General features: G+C 37.1%; 3 protein-coding genes across 3 annotated transcripts; 2 read left to right on the plus strand and 1 right to left on the minus strand.

Annotated features, from left to right (window-relative positions):
- Nucleotides 1–8,656: 8,656 nt before the first annotated feature.
- On the plus strand, nt 8,657–11,797 carry LOC115985283 (protein NRT1/ PTR FAMILY 8.2-like). Its single transcript, XM_031108245.1, has 4 exons — nt 8,657–8,884; nt 8,976–9,193; nt 9,678–10,234; nt 10,725–11,797. Exons 1-4 carry the CDS (start codon nt 8,776–8,778, stop codon nt 11,557–11,559), a joined length of 1,719 nt encoding a protein of 572 aa, XP_030964105.1. The 5' UTR covers nt 8,657–8,775; the 3' UTR covers nt 11,560–11,797.
- Nucleotides 11,798–13,054: 1,257 nt separating this feature from the next.
- On the plus strand, nt 13,055–14,276 carry LOC115991932. Its single transcript, XM_031115955.1, has 2 exons — nt 13,055–13,291; nt 13,634–14,276. Exons 1-2 carry the CDS (start codon nt 13,258–13,260, stop codon nt 14,086–14,088), a joined length of 489 nt encoding a protein of 162 aa, XP_030971815.1. The 5' UTR covers nt 13,055–13,257; the 3' UTR covers nt 14,089–14,276.
- A 2,382-nt stretch (nt 14,277–16,658) lies between these two features.
- LOC115985293 (protein OCTOPUS) lies at nt 16,659–18,760 on the minus strand. Its single transcript, XM_031108252.1, has one exon. It carries the CDS (start codon nt 18,557–18,559, stop codon nt 16,889–16,891), a length of 1,671 nt encoding a protein of 556 aa, XP_030964112.1. The 5' UTR covers nt 18,560–18,760; the 3' UTR covers nt 16,659–16,888.
- Between the last annotated feature and the right edge of the window lie 1,279 nt (nt 18,761–20,039).

A 20,039-nucleotide genomic window follows, 5' to 3' on the forward strand; every position in this document is an offset into this window, starting at 1 on the left:
AATACCCTATGACATCCATTGAAGTATTAAACAGAAACTAAGTTATGTCAGGTTCCTCGGACCACAAACTTAGTGGAAATTAATACCCTGTGACATCTATTGAAGCGCTAAACAGGTTCAATAGAAATTAATACACCTTGGTACTATTAAAATGTTAGTTCAACACGAACTTGAGCATTTAAAGGGAGTAAACCCTTAATTCCCATTCTCGGATCACAGGGTTTGTGATCACCTAATAAAGATGTAAACCTCAATAAGCCTATGAGCATCACTTAAAGCATTCTGAGGTGCCCTGGACTTAACTTTGTTTAATCAAACGTTAGGATGTTTTCTTGAGGTTAAACTTGTTAGAATAGATATATATGTATTCAAAATATGTCTACGTAATGTTACGGATTCAATGGTTATCGTCTAGATGAAAAAGCTGTACTTCACCCTTGGAATGTAAACAATCTAAAGAGGTATTATTATTAATAAAAATAATCTTGTTTAGCCTCCCTTCAATTTATGCCGATCATACATCATGTGTTTCCTCATCTATTGAAGTATTAAACAGAAACTAAATTATGTTAGATTCCTCGGGCCACAAACTTAGTGGAAATTAATACCCTATGACATCTATTGAAGTATTAAACAGAAACTAAGTTATGTCAAGTTCCTCGGACCACAAACTTAGTGGAAATTAATACCCTATGACATCTATTGAAGTATTAAACAGAAACTAAGTTATGCCAGGTTCCTCGAACCACAAACTTAGTGGAAATTAATACCCTATCACATCTATTGAAGTATTAAACAGAAACTAAGTTATGTCAGGTTCCTCGGACCACAAACTTAGTGGAAATTAATACCCTGTGACATCTATTGAAGCGCTAAACAGGTTCAATAGAAATTAATACACCTTGGTACTATTAAAATGTTAGTTCAACACGAACTTGAGCATTTAAAGGGAGTAAACCCTTAATTCCCATTCTCGGATCACAGGGTTTGTGATCACCTAATAAAGATGTAAACCTCAATAAGCCTATGAGCATCACTTAAAGCATTCTGAGGTGCCCTGGACTTAACTTTGTTTAATCAAACGTTAGGATGTTTTCTTGAGGTTAAACTTGTTAGAATAGATATATATGTGTTCAAAATATGTCTACGTAATGTTACGGATTCAATGGTTATCGTCTAGATGAAAAAGCTGTACTTCACCCTTGGAATGTAAACAATCTAAAGAGGTATTATTATTAATAAAAATAATCTTGTTTAGCCTCCCTTCAATTTATGCCGATCATACATCATGTGTTTCCTCATCTATTGAAGTATTAAACAGAAACTAAATTATGTTAGATTCCTCGGGCCACAAACTTAGTGGAAATTAATACCCTATGACATCTATTGAAGTATTAAACAGAAACTAAGTTATGTCAAGCTCCTCGGACCACAAACTTAGTGAAAATTAATACCCTATGACATCTATTGAAGTATTAAACAGAAACTAAGTTATGCCAGGTTCCTCGAACCACAAATTTAGTGGAAATTAATACCCTATCACATCTATTGAAGTATTAAACAGAAACTAAGTTATGTCAGGTTCCTCGGACCACAAACTTAGTGGAAATTAATACCCTGTGACATCTATTGAAGCGCTAAACAGGTTCAATAGAAATTAATACACCTTGGTACTATTAAAATGTTAGTTCAACACGAACTTAAGCATTTAAAGGGAGTAAACCCTTAATTCCCATTCTCGGATCACAGGGTTTGTGATCACCTAATAAAGATGTAAACCTCAATAAGCCTATGAGCATCACTTAAAGCATTCTGAGGTGCCCTGGACTTAACTTTGTTTAATCAAACGTTAGGATGTTTTCTTGAGGTTAAACTTGTTAGAATAGATATATATATATATATATATATATATATATATATATATATGTATTCAAAATATGTCTACGTAATGTTACGGATTCAATTGTTATCGTCTAGATGAAAAAGCTGTACTTCACCCTTGGAATGTAAACAATCTAAAGAGGTATTATTATTAATAAAAATAATCTTGTTTAGCCTCCCTTCAATTTATGCCGATCATACATCATGTGTTTCCTCATCTATTGAAGTATTAAACAGAAACTAAGTTATGTTAGATTCCTCGGGCCACAAACTTAGTGGAAATTAATACCCTATGACATCTATTGAAGTATTAAACAGAAACTAAGTTATGTCAAGTTCCTCGGACCACAAACTTAGTGGAAATTAATACCCTATGACATCTATTGAAGTATTTATTGAAGTATTAAACAGAAACTAAGTTATGCCAGGTTCCTCGAACCACAAACTTAGTGGAAATTAATACCCTATGACATCTATTGAAATATTAAACAGAAACTAAGTTATGTCAGGTTCCTCGGACCACAAACTTAGTGGAAATTAATACCCTGTGACATCTATTGAAGCGCTAAACAGGTTCAATAGAAATTAATACACCTTGGTACTATTAAAATGTTAGTTCAACACGAACTTGAGCATTTAAAGGGAGTAAACCCTTAATTCCCATTCTCGGATCACAGGGTTGTGATCATCTAATAAAGATGTAAACCTCAATAAGCCTATGAGCATCACTTAAAGCATTCTGAGGTGCCTGGACTTAACTTTGTTTTAATCAAACGTTAGGATGTTTTCTTGAGGTTAAACTTGTTAGAATAGATATATATGTATTCAAAATATGTCTACGTAATGTTACGGATTCAATGGTTATCGTCTAGATGAAAAAGTTGTACTTCACCCTTGGAATGTAAACAATCTAAAGAGGTATTATAATTAATAAAAATAATCTTGTTTAGCCTCCCTTCAATTTATGCCGATCATACATCATGTGTTTCCTCATCTATTGAAGTATTAAACAGAAACTAAGTTATGTTAGATTCCTCGGGCCACAAACTTAGTGGAAATTAATACCCTATGACACCTATTGAAGTATTAAATAGAAACTAAGTTATGTCAAGTTCCTCGGACCACAACCTTAGTGGAAATTAATACCCTATGACATCTATTGAAGTATTAAACAGAAACTAAGTTATGCCAGGTTCCTCGAACCACAAACTTAGTGGAAATTAATACCCTATGACATCCATTGAAGTATTAAACAGAAACTAAGTTATGTCAGGTTCCTCGGACCACAAACTTAGTGGAAATTAATACCCTGTGACATCTATTGAAGCGCTAAACAGGTTCAATAGAAATTAATACACCTTGGTACTATTAAAATGTTAGTTCAACACGAACTTGAGCATTTAAAGGGAGTAAACCCTTAATTCCCATTCTCGGATCACAGGGTTTGTGATCACCTAATAAAGATGTAAACCTCAATAAGCCTATGAGCATCACTTAAAGCATTCTGAGGTGCCCTGGACTTAACTTTGTTTAATCAAACGTTAGGATGTTTTCTTGAGGTTAAACTTGTTAGAATAGATATATATGTATTCAAAATATGTCTACGTAATGTTACGGATTCAATGGTTATCGTCCATTTTAACTACCAATTAAAAGCATGTGTAAACTATGTTTTTCTCTTGTACAAACAAAGGACAGTCAAGATGGGTTATCTGCTTCTGTGGTAGTTATTCCTTCTTTATCTTTGGAGGCTCCCTCAGCGGGCATGATAGTTGAAGCCAAGTCTTGCTGAAAGCCCTGGGAAGCTGCTCCTACTTCCAGAACCACTGCAGCCTTGTCCGTAGGTACTTCTTGGGAAGCACTGGGCTCTTTATTTGGCCCTTGCTAACTGGGAAGAGGAGGATCCTGAAGCTGTGCTTCTTTATTTGGATCAGCAACTGTAGAAGCCATTTCATCTTAAGCAGAAGGAAGGTCCGAGACTTGTGTGGCAGAAGGGTAGAATACATTTTTAGGTTTCCTCAACTCAGAAGAAGCCTCAACCCCAGCTCGGTTAAGGGCTTCATCCCAAGTCTGGGCGCAGTAAATACAACACACAGTTGGGACCGCTGCCCAAAGGGTTTCCTCGGTCTCAGCTACTCCAAGGTTGTAACCCTTCTGCTCAGCCTCGTCCCTAACCTTCTCGGCCTCAATCTTTGCCTTCTCAACTTCAGCCTTGGATTTTTTAGCCCGATCCTTAAGCCTTTAGGCTTCTTCCAGTTGTTTCTTGAGCGCTACCATCTGCTCCCTGGCAGCAGTCAATTGATCAGTTGTCTCGTGCAAACACTTCCTCTGTTCCTCGACTTGCCTTTACGCGCCATCCAAGGCCGAGTCAGCACTACAGCGAGCATGCTCCTTCTTAGCCAGCTTTTTCATTAGTTCAACATTGCTATTTTCAACAATGGTAAGTGTTTACACAGCTGTCGTTCGTCTTTTTCTTTCATCTTCCAATTACTGGTAGCATGAATTGGTAATTTCCTCAAGCCTGAAAGTGGCTTGGACAGCCTAAAAGAAAAGGATTAATACCATAGCCAATAAAAAGTATATATCTATAAATAATAATTATAAGTAAAAAAAAGGGGTTAACATCATACCATGCCCAAATATCTTTTACAATTGAGGAAGACCTCATTCTTCCTCATATTCCATAGCTTGGACATATCCTTTGGAAGTAACAAGGCCTCCTCCACGACCGAGGCAACATGGCACCCAATGCCACCGTTGAAGTCCCTGAGTGATGCGTCATCCCTCAAGGGCTCACCGCCGTGCATGGGTGGTGGGAGCCAAGCCTGTGAATCTGGAGGTTGAGTGTCCGATCTCTCCATGCCCTGTTGTGACGCATGGCTGACCTTTTGCTGCTTCGCAGCTCGTTGAGCCTCGTCTTCCTGGGTCGGATGAGATCTTCCCGTCTCAACCACATCTTTCCCTTTCTGCTCCCTTTTCCTTTTTGGATTAGCAGGTTCAGGACTGATAGGATGAGGTGGGTGAGGAGTAGGAGGAGGAGATTTGGGAAGAGAAAGGGGAATCTGAGACTGTGTGGACTTCCCTGATGCACCTTTTCTGGGTTGATTTTCTATCAACTCCATCAAACTCGTCTAGGGTTTCCTCTGAACACCCATTTCGTCAAATACGTCCTCAGGGGGTAGAGTTTGGTTAAATACTTTGAATTTGTTCGAGGAGTCTGACAAATCTACAACCTCCTCTGGGTTTTTTTCTTCTTCTTCTTCTTCTTCTTCTTCTTCTCTTTCTTTCTCTTCCTCGAGAACGAGCTGGGATGAGGATGCTCCTATTGAAGGAGTGACCACAAAGAATGGTTGAGTACGGGGAGTACTTTTAGGAATTGGGACACCCTCTGGAACAACGAACCCTTGGTAGACAACGCTGATATGGTGGAGCCGAGGGTCACGGGCTTTGATCACGTACTTAGGGACTTAGAATGCAAGCGAAAGGGGTGTGTACCCAAGAATTAAATGGGCTACTCGAAGTTGATCGTCAGCTTCATTCACGTACATCTCGGCTTGCAGGATCCTATCTAAGCTCGCTTTGTTAACTAAGCTAAGCTTGGGTTTAGTAGTACGCTTATCTGCAAAACCATTGAATTAAAATAAATTTTCATTAGAGACAAGGATGTTGGGGGAAACAAAAGAGAAATGCAAACCAAAATTCATAAATCTACAACTATACCCCCACCTGGTTCTCCCTCCTTAGTCGGACAAGGGAGGCCATCGTGCCATTCCCTAGAAAAGATTAGGAAATCCTCCTTTAAGTTTTTGTTTGAAATGGGGAGGCACTGGATTAGCCTTACTTCGAGATGCCTCAACTTGAGGTAATATCCCTGCCCTTTCAAATGGTGCAGGTTGTATACCCAATTCACATTGTGGTGGGTTAGGTTTAGGTTCATTCTCTCGTTTAAAGCTTCTATACTCCCCAAGACCCTAAACATATTTGGGGCACACTGTGTGGGAGATAACCTAAAAAACCTAAGGTAATTCCTAGTGATGGTACCCATGGGAATGGTTATCCCTCCCTCTATGAAGGCAATCATGGGAATGACCACCTCTCCTATTTTCTTAGCACCGACACACTCCCCCTGGGCAGTGCACCTCATGCCTACTGTTGGTGGAATTCTATACTTAGTCCTAAAACTTCCCATACCCTCCTCGAACTCAACCAAACATATGAACTTACCCATTTTCCTAAGAGGTTTCGAAGAAAAATTAACAGGTTTAAAATGAAAACTAAAAGCGTTTAAGAAGACTTACAGGTTTGAAAAAGGGTCCTCAGACAAATTTCTAGTATTTGTAGATGCACATGGAGATGAAGGAGAGAGACAGGTTCAGTGTATGAGCTCTAGGACTGTGTGATTACTGAAAGTAAGAAAAAGAATTGATTCGAAAAGCTATTTATAGTGGCGCAGAAGTTACAAGAGGGAAATTTCCCGCTCGTAAAACAAGAAAAATCCCCCACCATTAGATTTACATCTTACCGGTGAACGTGAGGGACAAGGGCGCCGCCAAAATTTAATGATGGCGCACTCTAGACGCTGAAGCGTTAGGAGCGTGCCTTGAGCAGGTAAAAAGGCATATTAGAGGTCAGGAATACAGAATAGGACCATACACAAGATGGGCTGAGGACATCAAAATCATCCTTTCCTCCTGAAAAGTCGAAAAGCAAGATTTTGAGGGGCTATTGTGGGGGCCAGTTAATCAGGAAGTGCTGTTAAGGCCGTACTAACTGGGCCTATGACCCAATCCGAGGATATTAGACCATCTGAGGATGTCCAGATAAGATTATAAAGGGAACAGAGTAAAGAAAAGAGCAGAGGTAATAAGAGATAAGTCCAACGAATGTCCGAGGAGAAAAGCCATCTCGGCAACAAGGGTTCGAAATCAGATAGAGTGCCATATTGTCATGGACTTTCTTCGAAGTTACATCACAACTAAGGGTTGGACGTTGAACAAGGGGTAAGAAAAGAGAAGGGCAACAAATATCTTAAAAAAGCTGCTACTTCCGCATTAAATGTCTCCCAACCAACTTTCTGACCGCATTAATGTGGAGGTGATACCTGAGCAGTGGTCAAGCAGCCTTACAACTATTAGTTGATGGTTCTGGGAGGTGTTGGATGGGACAGGAAGGAGTTCCTCTAATCTAACCTACACGTGTGTGGTAGGGATGATACCAAGATTGTAGTATATAACATGGGAAGATGTACTAGAAAAAGAGGAGGGGAGAAGAAATCAAAAACTTTTTCGATAAGACTGTGAACTCTTGTAAAACTGTTGAAAAACAAGACAATATAATATAAACTCCTCAAGCCACTCCGAGGACAGACTTTCTTATCTTACTTGTGTTTAGTAGCCTTAAATTAGCAAATTTTATCGTTTTTCTTCTAGAGTGGATCTAGTTCTTTCATCCACGCTCTATAAATTTATTGTTTGGGCTTCTTGGGCTTAAACCCAATCCTGTATTGGGTCTGATCCAATTCCAGTCCTTACAATATCTAAATTAAAATAGATGAATATATAAATGCAAAATTATATATAAAGTTAAAACTGCAAAAGATGAATATGTATATACAACATTAGTTAAAGTAGATGAATATGTAAAGATTAAATTATATGATATATAGTAGTCCATATATTTTTTGGTCTTGATTCAAAAAGTCTATTCTCAATAGCCTTTTAAGTCTACAAATTGCTCATTCCAGAGGCCCAGACTCCCCTTTTTTTTCTTTTGTTTTTAGTAGACACATTTAAAGAATGCTATCAAAATTATAAACTATATGCATAAATATTTTGATTCCCTTAATCATAATGTATGATAAAGGAAGGCAAGTGTGTGAGAGAGAGTTTCACACCAATCTCCAGCAAAAATATGTACCAAAATTTACAGTCCTTCTGCAATATAGTGCAAAAATAGGTAGTCTAGGCATTTGCTTGATTTGTGCTTGCTTAATTTGGTGATATAGAGAATGTGGTTGAATTTAAATGTTAAATAAAATAATATGAGAAGAAAGGAATAAAAATAAAAGATATAGCAATAAATATCAAATTATCCAAATCATACTATGTAATAGAATAACATTATATTCTTATATACTATCTTTATAATGCAATAGGATAATATTTAACAATTAAAAGAATAAAAAAAGATAATAACTTAAAACACAAAACTAAATCACATCAATTCAAAGTAGAGTTCCAACACAAAAATTCATCCACCTAAATTATAGACGCAAGAAAAAAAAATCCACCAAAAAATGAAAAAAAAAAATTTTGAGAGAGAGAGAGAGAGAGAGAAAAAAAAAAAAAAAAACCTTTTTTGTGAGAGAAAATTATGCATATAATGAAAGAGAGTGTCAAATTTATAGGAAAAGTATGAGAATAAAAAAAGTCAAAATAAAGGAAGATATAGGGCTAGATGAAGAGTGATATTAAGATAGAAACTAGAAAGTATTAGGGAGATGAAAATGTAAAATAAAGAAAGAAAGTGTAACAATAAATTAGGAAATTAATAATGAAAAGAAAAGTTAAAAATAAAAGAGAGATGATATTTAATTAGATTGTTAAATAATTGAGTTTTTGAGTCACTTTCAATGAGTAAATGTTAAAAAACATACAGAGGAAAAATTGGTAAGAAAAATGATAGTGACATGATTTCTGATGTAGTTCAATTCGATCCTAACAACAATAAATTCTAAACTTCAGACTTATACGTGTAGATATAGTTTAATGCTTTTTCGTGGTTCTTATTTAGTGTACTATTAGCTCAACCTCAAGCTCTGAGTTAGCTCTGAGTTGATTGGCTTTTGAGTAAATCCCCTAAGAATAGTGAGCAAACACAAGTTTCTGAAAAACCATGGGAGAAGATGATGATAAGTACACGAAAGATGGGACCGTAGATCACCATGGAAATCCAGCTGATAAAACCAAAACTGGAACCTGGAAGGCCTGTCCCTTTATTCTTGGTATATACTGTGCAATCCATTTCCTTATACTACTAGTAAATCTAGTTATGCTTTGGATAAGATGCTTATTAGTTTAAACTTTTATCAACAGGAAATGAATGTTGCGAAAGATTGGCATACTATGGGATGAGGACCAACCTGACTCTTTACTTTAAGAATCGACTACATCAGCACAGTGCTACTGCTTCTAACAATGTCTCAAATTGGGGTGGAACATGCTACATCACCCCATTGATCGGCGCATTCATTGCTGATTCCTATCTTGGAAGATATTGGACTATTGCCCTTTTCTCCGTCATCTATGTTATTGTAAGTTTGGTTCACTTGAAACTTAAACTTTGCAGCCTATATGTGTATTTTAGAGTCGTCATGGTGAAGTGCATACTGAGTTCAACACTCCATTCATTATGGGGTATCTGAAATTAGGAGTGATTTCTACTTTCGGTGTCACTTGATAGACTAGTTAGTAATTGCACTTCATCAGGAAACATATCCTAATAGCTAGGGAAAAAATACAAAGAAATCTATATTCATTTTATGATTCAAATTAATATTACAAATCTATAGATTTATATATGCCTCGTCATTTAAAATTTTAATTGATGAAGCAGCATGTACACTGTTTCATTTGAAATTAGGAGAATTCTATTCCTGTTTTGTCAACTCTACCCAGGACTGCAATCATATATAATTCAGATTCTCAAAAAATTTGACCCAAGTTTTCAGAGCATCTTGCCTTTGAGTCATGTGTCCTTGCTCATTAAATGATGAAATCTTTTTCAATTCTACCTAGGGGATGACACTTTTGACACTGTCAGCATCCATCCCTGGCCTAAAGCCAACGTGTTATGGAAAAGAAGATTGCCATGCAACAGTTACACAAAGTGCAGTGTGTTTTCTAGCACTTTACCTAATTGCACTTGGAACTGGTGGGATTAAACCTTGTGTCTCATCATATGGAGCTGATCAATTTGATGATTCCGATGAGGATGAGAAGAAACACAAATCTTCTTTCTTCAGTTGGTTCTATTTTTCAATCAATGTTGGTGCTCTCATTGCTTCTTCCTTGCTGGTGTGGATACAAGACAATATAGGTTGGGGATGGGGCTTTGGCATCCCAGCAGTGACCATGGCAATTGCTGTAGTGAGCTTCTTTTCAGGTACATGGTTGTATAGGAACCAGAAACCTGGGGGTAGCGCTCTGACACGCATGTGTCAGGTGGTGATAGCATCCATTAGAAAATACCACGTTGAAGTACCTGCTGACAAGGCTGTTGCTTTGTACGAGACTGCTGAGGCAGAATCTGCTATCAGAGGAAGCCGCAAGCTTGAGCACACAAAAGATTTCAAGTATGTTTCTAAACTAAAAAGCTTAGCTTACCAATGAGAGTCAATATGCAAGAAGTTCGAAATCAGTTTTCCACAGTTTCATAGCTTTGTCCTGGGATAAGGACCTCCCATCCCACAGGTTTGACAGGATTTTACTAATCTTAATTCTTTAGCTGAATAAATTAACATTTCTTAATCAACTGTAAATTTTCATTCTCTCTTTAAAAGCAAACAGAAAGTAAGGAAAAAGAAAAACATAGGAATCCCCCAGTTCAATGTCTAGAATGTAATCAGTATAGGCTTCAAAATTACAACCATCCCATTGCTGTGAGAATCAAATGTAAGGATTTCATGTCCATACTGCAGATCAAACTAGGATACCACATAATGCTTTTGTGTAAATGTAAGACAGTTTTTTTTTTTTCCATTTCTTGGGTGGATTCTGTTTTCATTCTAGCATTCCCTATTTCCCTGACTTACATGAATCCTTACATAATGTTGTATTCTTCAGGTTCTTTGACAAGGCAGCCATGGAGGTACCAACAGATGAGATAAAGTTCGCAGCAGACCCGTGGAGACTTTGCACAGTTACCCAAGTTGAGGAGCTGAAAGCTATTATACGGTTGCTTCCTATATTGGCCATGGGTATCGTCTTTTCCACTGTCTGTGGTCAGATGGGCACCTTATTTTTGTTGCAAGGCAGCACCATGGATATTCACATTGGTTCCTCAACCTTCGAAATCCCACCAGCATCTCTTTCAATATTCAACACACTTAGTGTCCTTTTTTGGGTCCCAATCTATGATCGAATCATTGTCCCACTTGCTAGAAAATTCACTGGTCACAAAAATGGCATAACTCAACTCCAGAGGATGGGCATTGGCCTCATCATATCCATCTTTGCCATGGTATCTGCAGCAATTTTGGAACTTGAAAGACTTAAGGCTGTTAGAAAACACAACTACTATACACTTGAGCACATTCCTATGTCCATCTTTTGGCAAGTTCCTCAGTATTTCCTCATAGGGTGTGCAGAAGTTTTCACAGTCATTGGGCAGTTGGAGTTTTTTTATGAGCAAGCACCTGATGCCACAAGGAGCTTGTGCTCTGCTCTCTCACTAACCACTGTGGCACTAGGGAACTACTTGAGCACTCTACTTGTAACCATTGTTACCAAAGTGAGTACTAGGCATGGGAAGCTTGGATGGATACCTGACAATTTAAATTATGGTCATCTCGATAACTTCTTTTGGCTCTTGGCAGTGCTGAGTGTGCTGAATTTGGGAGTTTTTCTCATCATTGCAAATTGGTACACATATAAAAAGCCATTGGGGACTCTCCGATGATGGCTTACTCTGGTGGTTGAATTGAAGCGCTTATATAGTGTATTGTATGTATGGTCCGCTTCATTTTCTTATGCATACAACCCAATTGGAGGTCACCTTCAAACATCACACTCTTTATATTGTTTTCATTAGATGATGTGTAAAACAGAATCAAATAGAGTGAACAAAAGAAAGTGAACTATATTAATCCAATGTATTTCCCTTCATATATCAATGTACCAGAAGAACTGTTTCTTAACACTTACTGTCGCACCAATGATTTTCATTTTTCCTCTGAAGCCTCTTTCCGGCATGCGTTCGCTTGATGACCTGTACTATAGATATTACTTACTACCAGTAGCTCTTTTCTTGCTAAGTCATAGCAATAAGTAGCTCAATTATCACAATATGGCCATTTAAGGCCATGGTTTTTAAGATATATGGATATATTGACAAATATTCAGTGAAAATGAAAGTTTTTATCAAAGTAGCTAACTTCAGCTATTACCAAAAAAATTGTTGTGCACTTTGTATGTGGTGGATATTGGTATTTTGTAAGGAGTGCTTAAAAAACGGCTATTAACGGAATTACCTGTCAGTTTTAACCACATTTTTAGCATTTCATCTTTTATTTTGGTAACTAATTTAAGAAACCAATGAGACAAAATGAAATAAATTAGCTTTTTTTTTTTAATTATAAAAAATGTTAGTTTATTTGCTTAAAAGTGAGGTAAAAAGTAAATTTAAGCAAATAAGTTTACTTAAAGATGAAACTGCTAAACCGACATTTACTCTTTTTTTTTGGCCCAGCTAAACTGGCATTTACGACACTAAAAGAATCTTTTTCCACCATGATCTGACTGTTTTGGACAAGCCAAAGAAAAATTAAGATAAATAAATGCATAGGTTGTATCACAATCTTGTTTTTTCTCTAAGGGGTAATTTCATTTTCTAGATTCTATTGAGTTATTGAGTGTTGATCATGGTTTTGGGTTTGGGTTTTGAGACTAGATTCAACTGATAAAATTCTTAGGGTTTAGTTTTGAAGTGAAAACTAAAAAGTAAACTTTGATTCAATCTAATCTAGTGAGTTTCTACCTACATAACCAATGGAATTGGAACATTTTATTTTTTATTTTCAAATAATCATATGAATTTGAATAAAACTTAATTATAGTTTCTAACCGACTGTACTCTTGATCAAATTTAATTAAGTAATATAAAGTATGGCATCTAACAAGAATATATTTAGAAATATATTCAATCATACACCTAATTTCACAACTTATTGATTTGTAGACCGTAACTCAGTAAACAATGAACATATTATACTCACTACCAACTTGTGCAACTCTCCACTTTTCATCTTATTCTTGTATGCTGAACTAACAAATTCTAACTTGATTCTCCAAAAAAAAAAAAAAAAAAACTATGATTAACAATTGATATTGGAATTCAAAACAATTGATCTGTATTATCACTACGTGGAAGGTGTAACACCTGCGGTCATCACAAAAACCGCAACAATCTCAACCGTTAGATAAGTGACACCAGCAAGCCCATGCGATCAACATATCTCCACCGTTTATTCCGCATGAGAGTAGAGAATCATTTCCCACCTGCAAATGTTTTAGTTCTATATCCAATTCGACCCCTTTCCTCATCGAACTGTCAAGACACCCCGAGCTTCCAGTTTCAGCTTCACACTGACAAATCACAATGATTCGCAAACGATATCAAGAAGCCAAAACAGGTAAATTCAACAGCCTAGTCTTTGAATCTTCCAAAACTCCAAACAAAACGTTTTTATGGGGTTTGTTTTTAAACAAACAAGATTACAATGCCCACCAATTGTTCGATGAAATGTTTAGTTCAATCACTGTTTTCTTCTCACCTCGTATTCGTATTCGTATTCGTTTTGGTTTTGGTTTTGTTTTATTTGTTTCAGAATGTTCCTCTTACTACTTTTAACTCGGTTTCACTCGTTTGTTATACAAAGACGTGAACTTCTGTATTTCCCTCCCAAGTTTTCAGTGAAATGTTTGAATGAAACATCTTAAGCTGATTCTTTGTTTTTTGGCTAATTTGTATTCAGGTTTTCAATTGGTGAAATCGATGAATGCCCAGAAGTATTTGAAGAAAATAGGACTTGGGAAAGAGGACTACTACTTCTGGAAGCAAATTGGCAAGGCTCTACTATGTACTTACACGCTATTTGGTGTCGCATGGCTCTACAACGAAACATCACCGCTAGGTTGGTGGACGTTAAAGCCCCGCCCCAAGGAAGAAAAAGAGCTAGCACACCTGTATGAGCGGCGAGAGTTTCCGTACCCGGGTGATGAAGAAGCAATGGAAGAGTTCGTTGCCAAAGGGGGTATGATTGGCACAACCATCGGTCCAAAAGGGGTTGTTGAAACCGATAAGGATGCGTTTAACTACCAGAAGGACTTGCAAAACAAGAAGCTTGAGCAAGAAGCTCAGAAGCTGTGGTTGAGGATGAGGAATGAGGTCATTCAGGAGCTTCAAGAGAAGGGGCATGATGTTGAGTGATAGTTTTGTGAAGTATGAGTGAATGTTGTATGGTCTTGTGAAACATTAAGAGCGGTTCTGAGTTATATTATTATGAAATGTAGCCTGAATGGAATTGGTTCAATGGTTTTGTGAAACTCTTATCATTGTGTAAAGTTTGAGCTGATTGGCTGCTGTTCGGTACTTAAAGTTTAATGACTTTTGGATCCTCTATCTTGTTTAATGCTCAGTGTTCTTGCTATGGAAAAGAGAAAAATAATTTATGCATTATCAGACTGCTAATAACTAGGGGCCCAAACTTAGTTGGTAAGAAGAGGAGTTTGAAAACTAGAAGGTGCATGGTAAAGGGAGCTGAGCTCCCATTGCTGTATGTTTCTGTCTCTGTTTTGGTTCATAATAGGACTTATCAAAAACCACGTACCGATGAAAGTCTTTTGCTGCGTTTTTCTTGGGGCTTAGTGAATGGGAAAGACCTTTTAAGCCATAAGCTTTACAGGAATGAGTACCTGAGTTTCTTACTAATATGAATCGCACATCAATATGAAATGGATTTACATCTGGTCCCCATCCAAGACTTAGGGAAGTGTAGGTGTTACGTATAGATTAATATAATTTAAATGGTATATCATATAATAGAATTGTGTCTTAGACGTTGTAATCTCACCAAAGGAATCAATATAACCGTTAAAAGTCACTCAATATGCATTCGGCCTGAAATTACATGCAACTCTTTGCAGTCCATAGTTGAGTTTGGTATCTGCGGTAATTTCTACTAGTTTCAAGTATTTAATGCTCGTTTTTCGTGGCTATCTTTTAAAGGATTTTTCCCTTAGCAAAGTATACCAATTATCAGTAAGTCCAAATTCATGGCTATGATCTATTGTTCTTTTTTAAGAGTGGTATTGGACGTGTACCTATTGCGAACTACAATTCTTGCTGCGGATATATTATCAGTTTACCTCAGACAAGCAGCATGGTTAGTGCTGTCCCATGGAGAGTAATGGCTATGATGGGATACTTTGCTGTTATGGTCTGATATGCTGCTAATACGAAATGGTACTAGTGTCACTTTGACTGGCAAGATTATGCAGGTGCAGCATTAATTTGCAGTAAAATGTCATTTCTCTCAGAAGCTTAATTTCAGAAGGTTTTGTTTTTAGTCTGATCAAGATATTAAGGGAATAAGTCATGTCTTCTAGTTTAAACAGAATGAGCCCTGCAATTTATATATACATATAAGCCATATTGAGGGTATTTGCTTTGAAAATTAATTCAAAGTGAAGATGGTACTGGTAGAACCAAAAAGCAATTAATTTCCTTTTATAGAAGTTGCATGGTATGTGTTGTGATGTGGAAATTTGCCTGTGATCCAAAGTTTATGGAAATATAGAAGCAGGTGTATGAAACTGAAAGTCTAAAAACTTCTTTCTTAGAGTCAAAACTTTACTGGATAGTTGACTTATTTCCACATAAATTTTGTTGCTATCACATTATATGAAATGGACACGTGCTGATTGGCACGTTGCAACATGAACACGCCATATTTCATCATCTTGCTTTTCAACTTTTTTTTTTGTGTGTTTTGATCAGTGTCTTTTTTTTTTTTTTTTTTGGATTACTATAGCCGTTGGGCTGTAATCTTCAGTCATTCTGATTTTCTTGTAAATCTTCAAGTTGATGAAATGAGAACTTTAAATGTTAAATCTTTAGCTAGAATAAGAATGGATGTTTCACTTCTCTCTAAACTTCACCACCTTTTTGTTACCAAGGAGATGGCTTCACATTATTCTGGTATATTACCTGATAGTACTGTTTTTTAAGCTTCTTGGCTGTAAGCAGTGCCAAATTGACTGAAAATCTATTAAAGGTACAATTTGCATTTTTATCTCGTCATATATCTAACTTGATAACTTAAGAGGTTTTTAAGGCTGATGATGTTTTCGCCAAATTTCCTAAGCCAAGAAAGTTGTTCATGATGCAGTGCTTCTGATGGATTGTCAGCAATCTCTGTATCTTAATGGGGTTCTTCTCAAGTGAGTTCTTTGTATTAATTCATGAAAGCAGTCTGCCCATTAGAAGCTCTGTTCTGCATTTTCAATACTCACTAAGTATAAGCATGAGTAAACTCCCCATTATCTTTCAATACTCAGTGAGTTCAACTAAAACGATAAAAGAGGTAGACAGTCTTATCTCTCACAAAACTCTAGACTACAATCTCAAAACATAGTTCCTCACTTAAAATTGGGTGAAGATCACACTAATTTACATCAGGTGTCTTTTTCTTTTTTCTTTTTTTGACACCTAATTAACATCAGGTGTCTACTTCTAGACTTCTAGTAGTCACCTATTCCTGCTCTACAATGATTTTCAATTCATATTCAAAGAGCCAGCTGCACAATTACTTGGACACATATTTCAGTTCCCACTGCCCACCACTACCCAAAATCATGACCAACCAATAATTTCAAAATTATCTAGAGTAAATATTGCATCATTTCAAGAACCAAAAATGTTCTGGCCACATAATAAAAAAATTTTAAAAAATTAAAATAAAAAAAGATAATGACAGATTAGAATACTAGGTATATGACAAGCATTTTTGGGCATTTTATATTTCCATATAAGTTCTCACTACCATCAAGAGCAAGGAAAACAAAAGGCGATCAGTTTTCTAATTCCATTACTGGTATTATTAGAAAAGCATATTGATCAGAGAAAAGACTACAATATGATGTGCTTTTATCCCAACAACAAGAACTAAACACATTTTTATATATGTCTTTACAACAAGATATGTCTTAGAAGAACAGTTGATGCACCTTCACAAGACAGTCCTGGCTATAGAACTCGAGCTCCTTAGCTTACTCTTTCCCGATTTACTTCTGCGGTAGCTTCTTAACGGTGTCAAATAGAACCTCAACAGGCCATTATGATCAAGGTTGTTTGGCGAATATCTCGCGCTCCGGCTGTGTTGCAGTATTACCTCTTCTCTTCTCTTGACACCATTGGATTTTGTCTCAGCATGATTGAACAATCCAGCCACCTTGCACGGGTTTCTACAGCTCACACTATAGCTCCGGATAAGCTTTTGGCTCACAGACCCATTTCCATTTGCTTCTCCATTGGCTACCCTCCTAAGTTTCTGCCAAGACTCACCAAAGGAGGAACGATCAACCACATTTCCTTCAACATACTTTTCTTCATTCCCATTCCCATTCCCACAATTCGATTCGTTTCGCCGCCTATGAGGCTTGAAATTGAAAATATTCCGCACCTTATGCCACTTGCCCAACTTGTCGAAACCGCTCTGACTAACAACAGAGTCCTTAGAGCCCGAATCGACAATCTCAGAACCATTGGTGTCCCTCAAATTCTGGTCTGCAATCAGCAACTTAGCCCCATAGAATAACTCCGTGGTGGTGGGCGAAACCTTAGCGTTGGATATCAATTTCAAGTCATCTACTTCTTTATTACAAAGTGAATTGGAGCGATCAAAGCTCCTCCTCCTCGTAGGCCTTGACATTTCCGAATAGTAATCTTTTGTCTGAGCTGAACCTCCAGGAGGAGGAGGACTCGTTAAATCCAACGATAATCGACTCTGATTAACATCCTCAACAACCGAAACCAGAGGCGAAAGCTGCCTCGGATTTGGATTCGGAAATGCCTTTGCTCCGATCACATAACCATCCCAGGAAGCTCTAGGCTCGTCGAACGAGTACCGTGCCGCCGCGGCATCGACGGAAAACCTTGGGTCCATGTCACAAGATCTCCTCCCAAAACCGTAGTCCCCTATCTCCGATTGCGTCTCCCTCCACGGCCGCGCGCGGCGGTTGATATCGGCATCGACGGTGTCGCAGTCGTTCTTAGTGTTCTTCTTGCTCTGCTTTCGGCGCCATTTGCTCAATTTCTTGGTGAACACTGAAGCTGCTTCCCAGACAATGTGCCTGAAGTCCATTCCTCCATTGCGCTTCTTGGTCTGCCATTCGAGATCTATGAACTCTTTCATCGTCTTCAACTCCACATTCTCGTCTTCTTGAACATTCGGAGCTTCAGAAACCCTAATTTCTTCTTCTTCTTCTTCTTCGTCATCTTCATCTTCTTCTTGCTGTTCTTCATTTTCGTCCTCTTCCCTCAGCTGAAACCCTAATTCCTCGACCTCGAAGCCTCCCGGAACCGCGTCGTGGTTGTGGTCGTGGATACTGAAGAGGTCGGAGAGAGTGTTGCGAGACCTGACGTCGCAGGATTTACGGCGGGGAGGGTCGGAGACGGCGGCGGAGGAGGAGGCGGAGTAAGATTTGGTGCGGCGGAGGGCGGCGGAGGAGGAGGAGGCGGTTGGGATGGGGATCTCGTGGCGGGTGGCGGAGTCGATGGAAGCGAGGCGCTCGCGGAGGCACGAGGCGCAGAAGCCGGTGATGGGTTTGGAGGGGTGGCGGTGACACCTGGAAACGCGGATACATCGAGGTTGGGAATGGGAATGGGAATGGGATGTCATCACTGCACGAAAAGAGTGGTGGCAAATCGGTGCATGTTGACTCTATAACACTATATTATATGTATAGTCTATATAGACTAGTAGCTGGCTTGGCTGGTTGTGTGTGAATGGAGGAGAGTGTGAGTGATGTAACTGGTAAAAGCACAGAGTGGGACAGTAGGAGTTGGAGTGACAAATGAAATGCAAGGGGAAGCTCGGAAAGGAAAGGAAAGGAAACCCTCCATCATAATCATAAACACCCTCTCTTTTCTTTCTTTATTTCTTTTTCTTTGTCTCTTTTTTTTTTTTTTTAATGAAATATATTTTCAGATAATTTTTTTATAAATAATTTTAACTTATGATATCCTCTCAGCTCCGAATAATAATTCTTTATTATTAGATCAAAATACTGATTTTTTTTCTTATATATTTTCTTATAATTTGATGGTTGGTTGGAGAGGGAAATTTGAACATAGGTATCTACTTTTGAAATATCAAAATGTGTTAATTAGTTAAGTTACCAGATTTTTTTACTTTTTTTAATAAAATATATTAGTTAGTACTATTTTGCATAGTTATCAAAACCGTATTAGAGGTTGACCTGGTTGAAAGATTGATTAACTAGTTCAACTTGTTGTTCATTGGTTGAACCATAAGTTTATTAATTAAATAAATAATATATATTTTTTATAATTATAAAAAGCGGCTAAAATAAAATAAAAATACTCCATTTAGGTAAATTAATAAATTATAACAAAAAAAAAATACTCCATTTAACTTTTTATTGACAAATTTTGACACTTCTATAGTTTAGAAATTCTTTTTTTATATGTAAAGTTCATCACTTTATCATTAATAGGTCTCTTCTATAGTTTTATTACTATCTCTCTATCTCTTTCCATCTCATCACTATCTCTCTATCTCTTCAATCCCAACTCTCATCTAATAGTCTTTATCACTTCTATGTCTTTATCAATTTATCTTTTCAATCTTCAATAGTTCAATAATTCAGTTCATACTTCAAAGTTAAGTGACTTCAGTTTAGTCTTCTTTCACAGTTTTACATGGTATTTTTTCTTTTATCCACAGGTCAAGAAGATTAACAAGTGTTCAATTTACACGATTTGAGATTAGATCATTACACATCCAGTATTTTACACCAAATTATTTTGAATAATGCTTTGATTCATAGGTTTAACGGTTTTAACCAATTGTTCAATATGGATTTAATAACACTGCTATTTTGTATCTAATTCAAAAATGTAAGTATTATTTTTCATTTTTGCTTCTATGCTTCAAAGTTTACATCCAATCAAGAAAACAATGATGAATCAAGAAATGCTTAAGCAACTTTAGAGATCATAACGAAATTAAATGAGTAAATTATAAAGGAATAGAATGAAATGTATTTAGGTAATGAATGGAAAGGAAAAGAAAAGAAATTAATGAAATTAAGTAATCTGGTTTGGATATTTTAAAATAAAAAAATAAAAAGAAATTG

Source organism: Quercus lobata, chromosome 1 (assembly GCF_001633185.2).
Source record: "Quercus lobata isolate SW786 chromosome 1, ValleyOak3.0 Primary Assembly, whole genome shotgun sequence".
Lineage (NCBI taxonomy): Eukaryota > Viridiplantae > Streptophyta > Magnoliopsida > Fagales > Fagaceae > Quercus > Quercus lobata.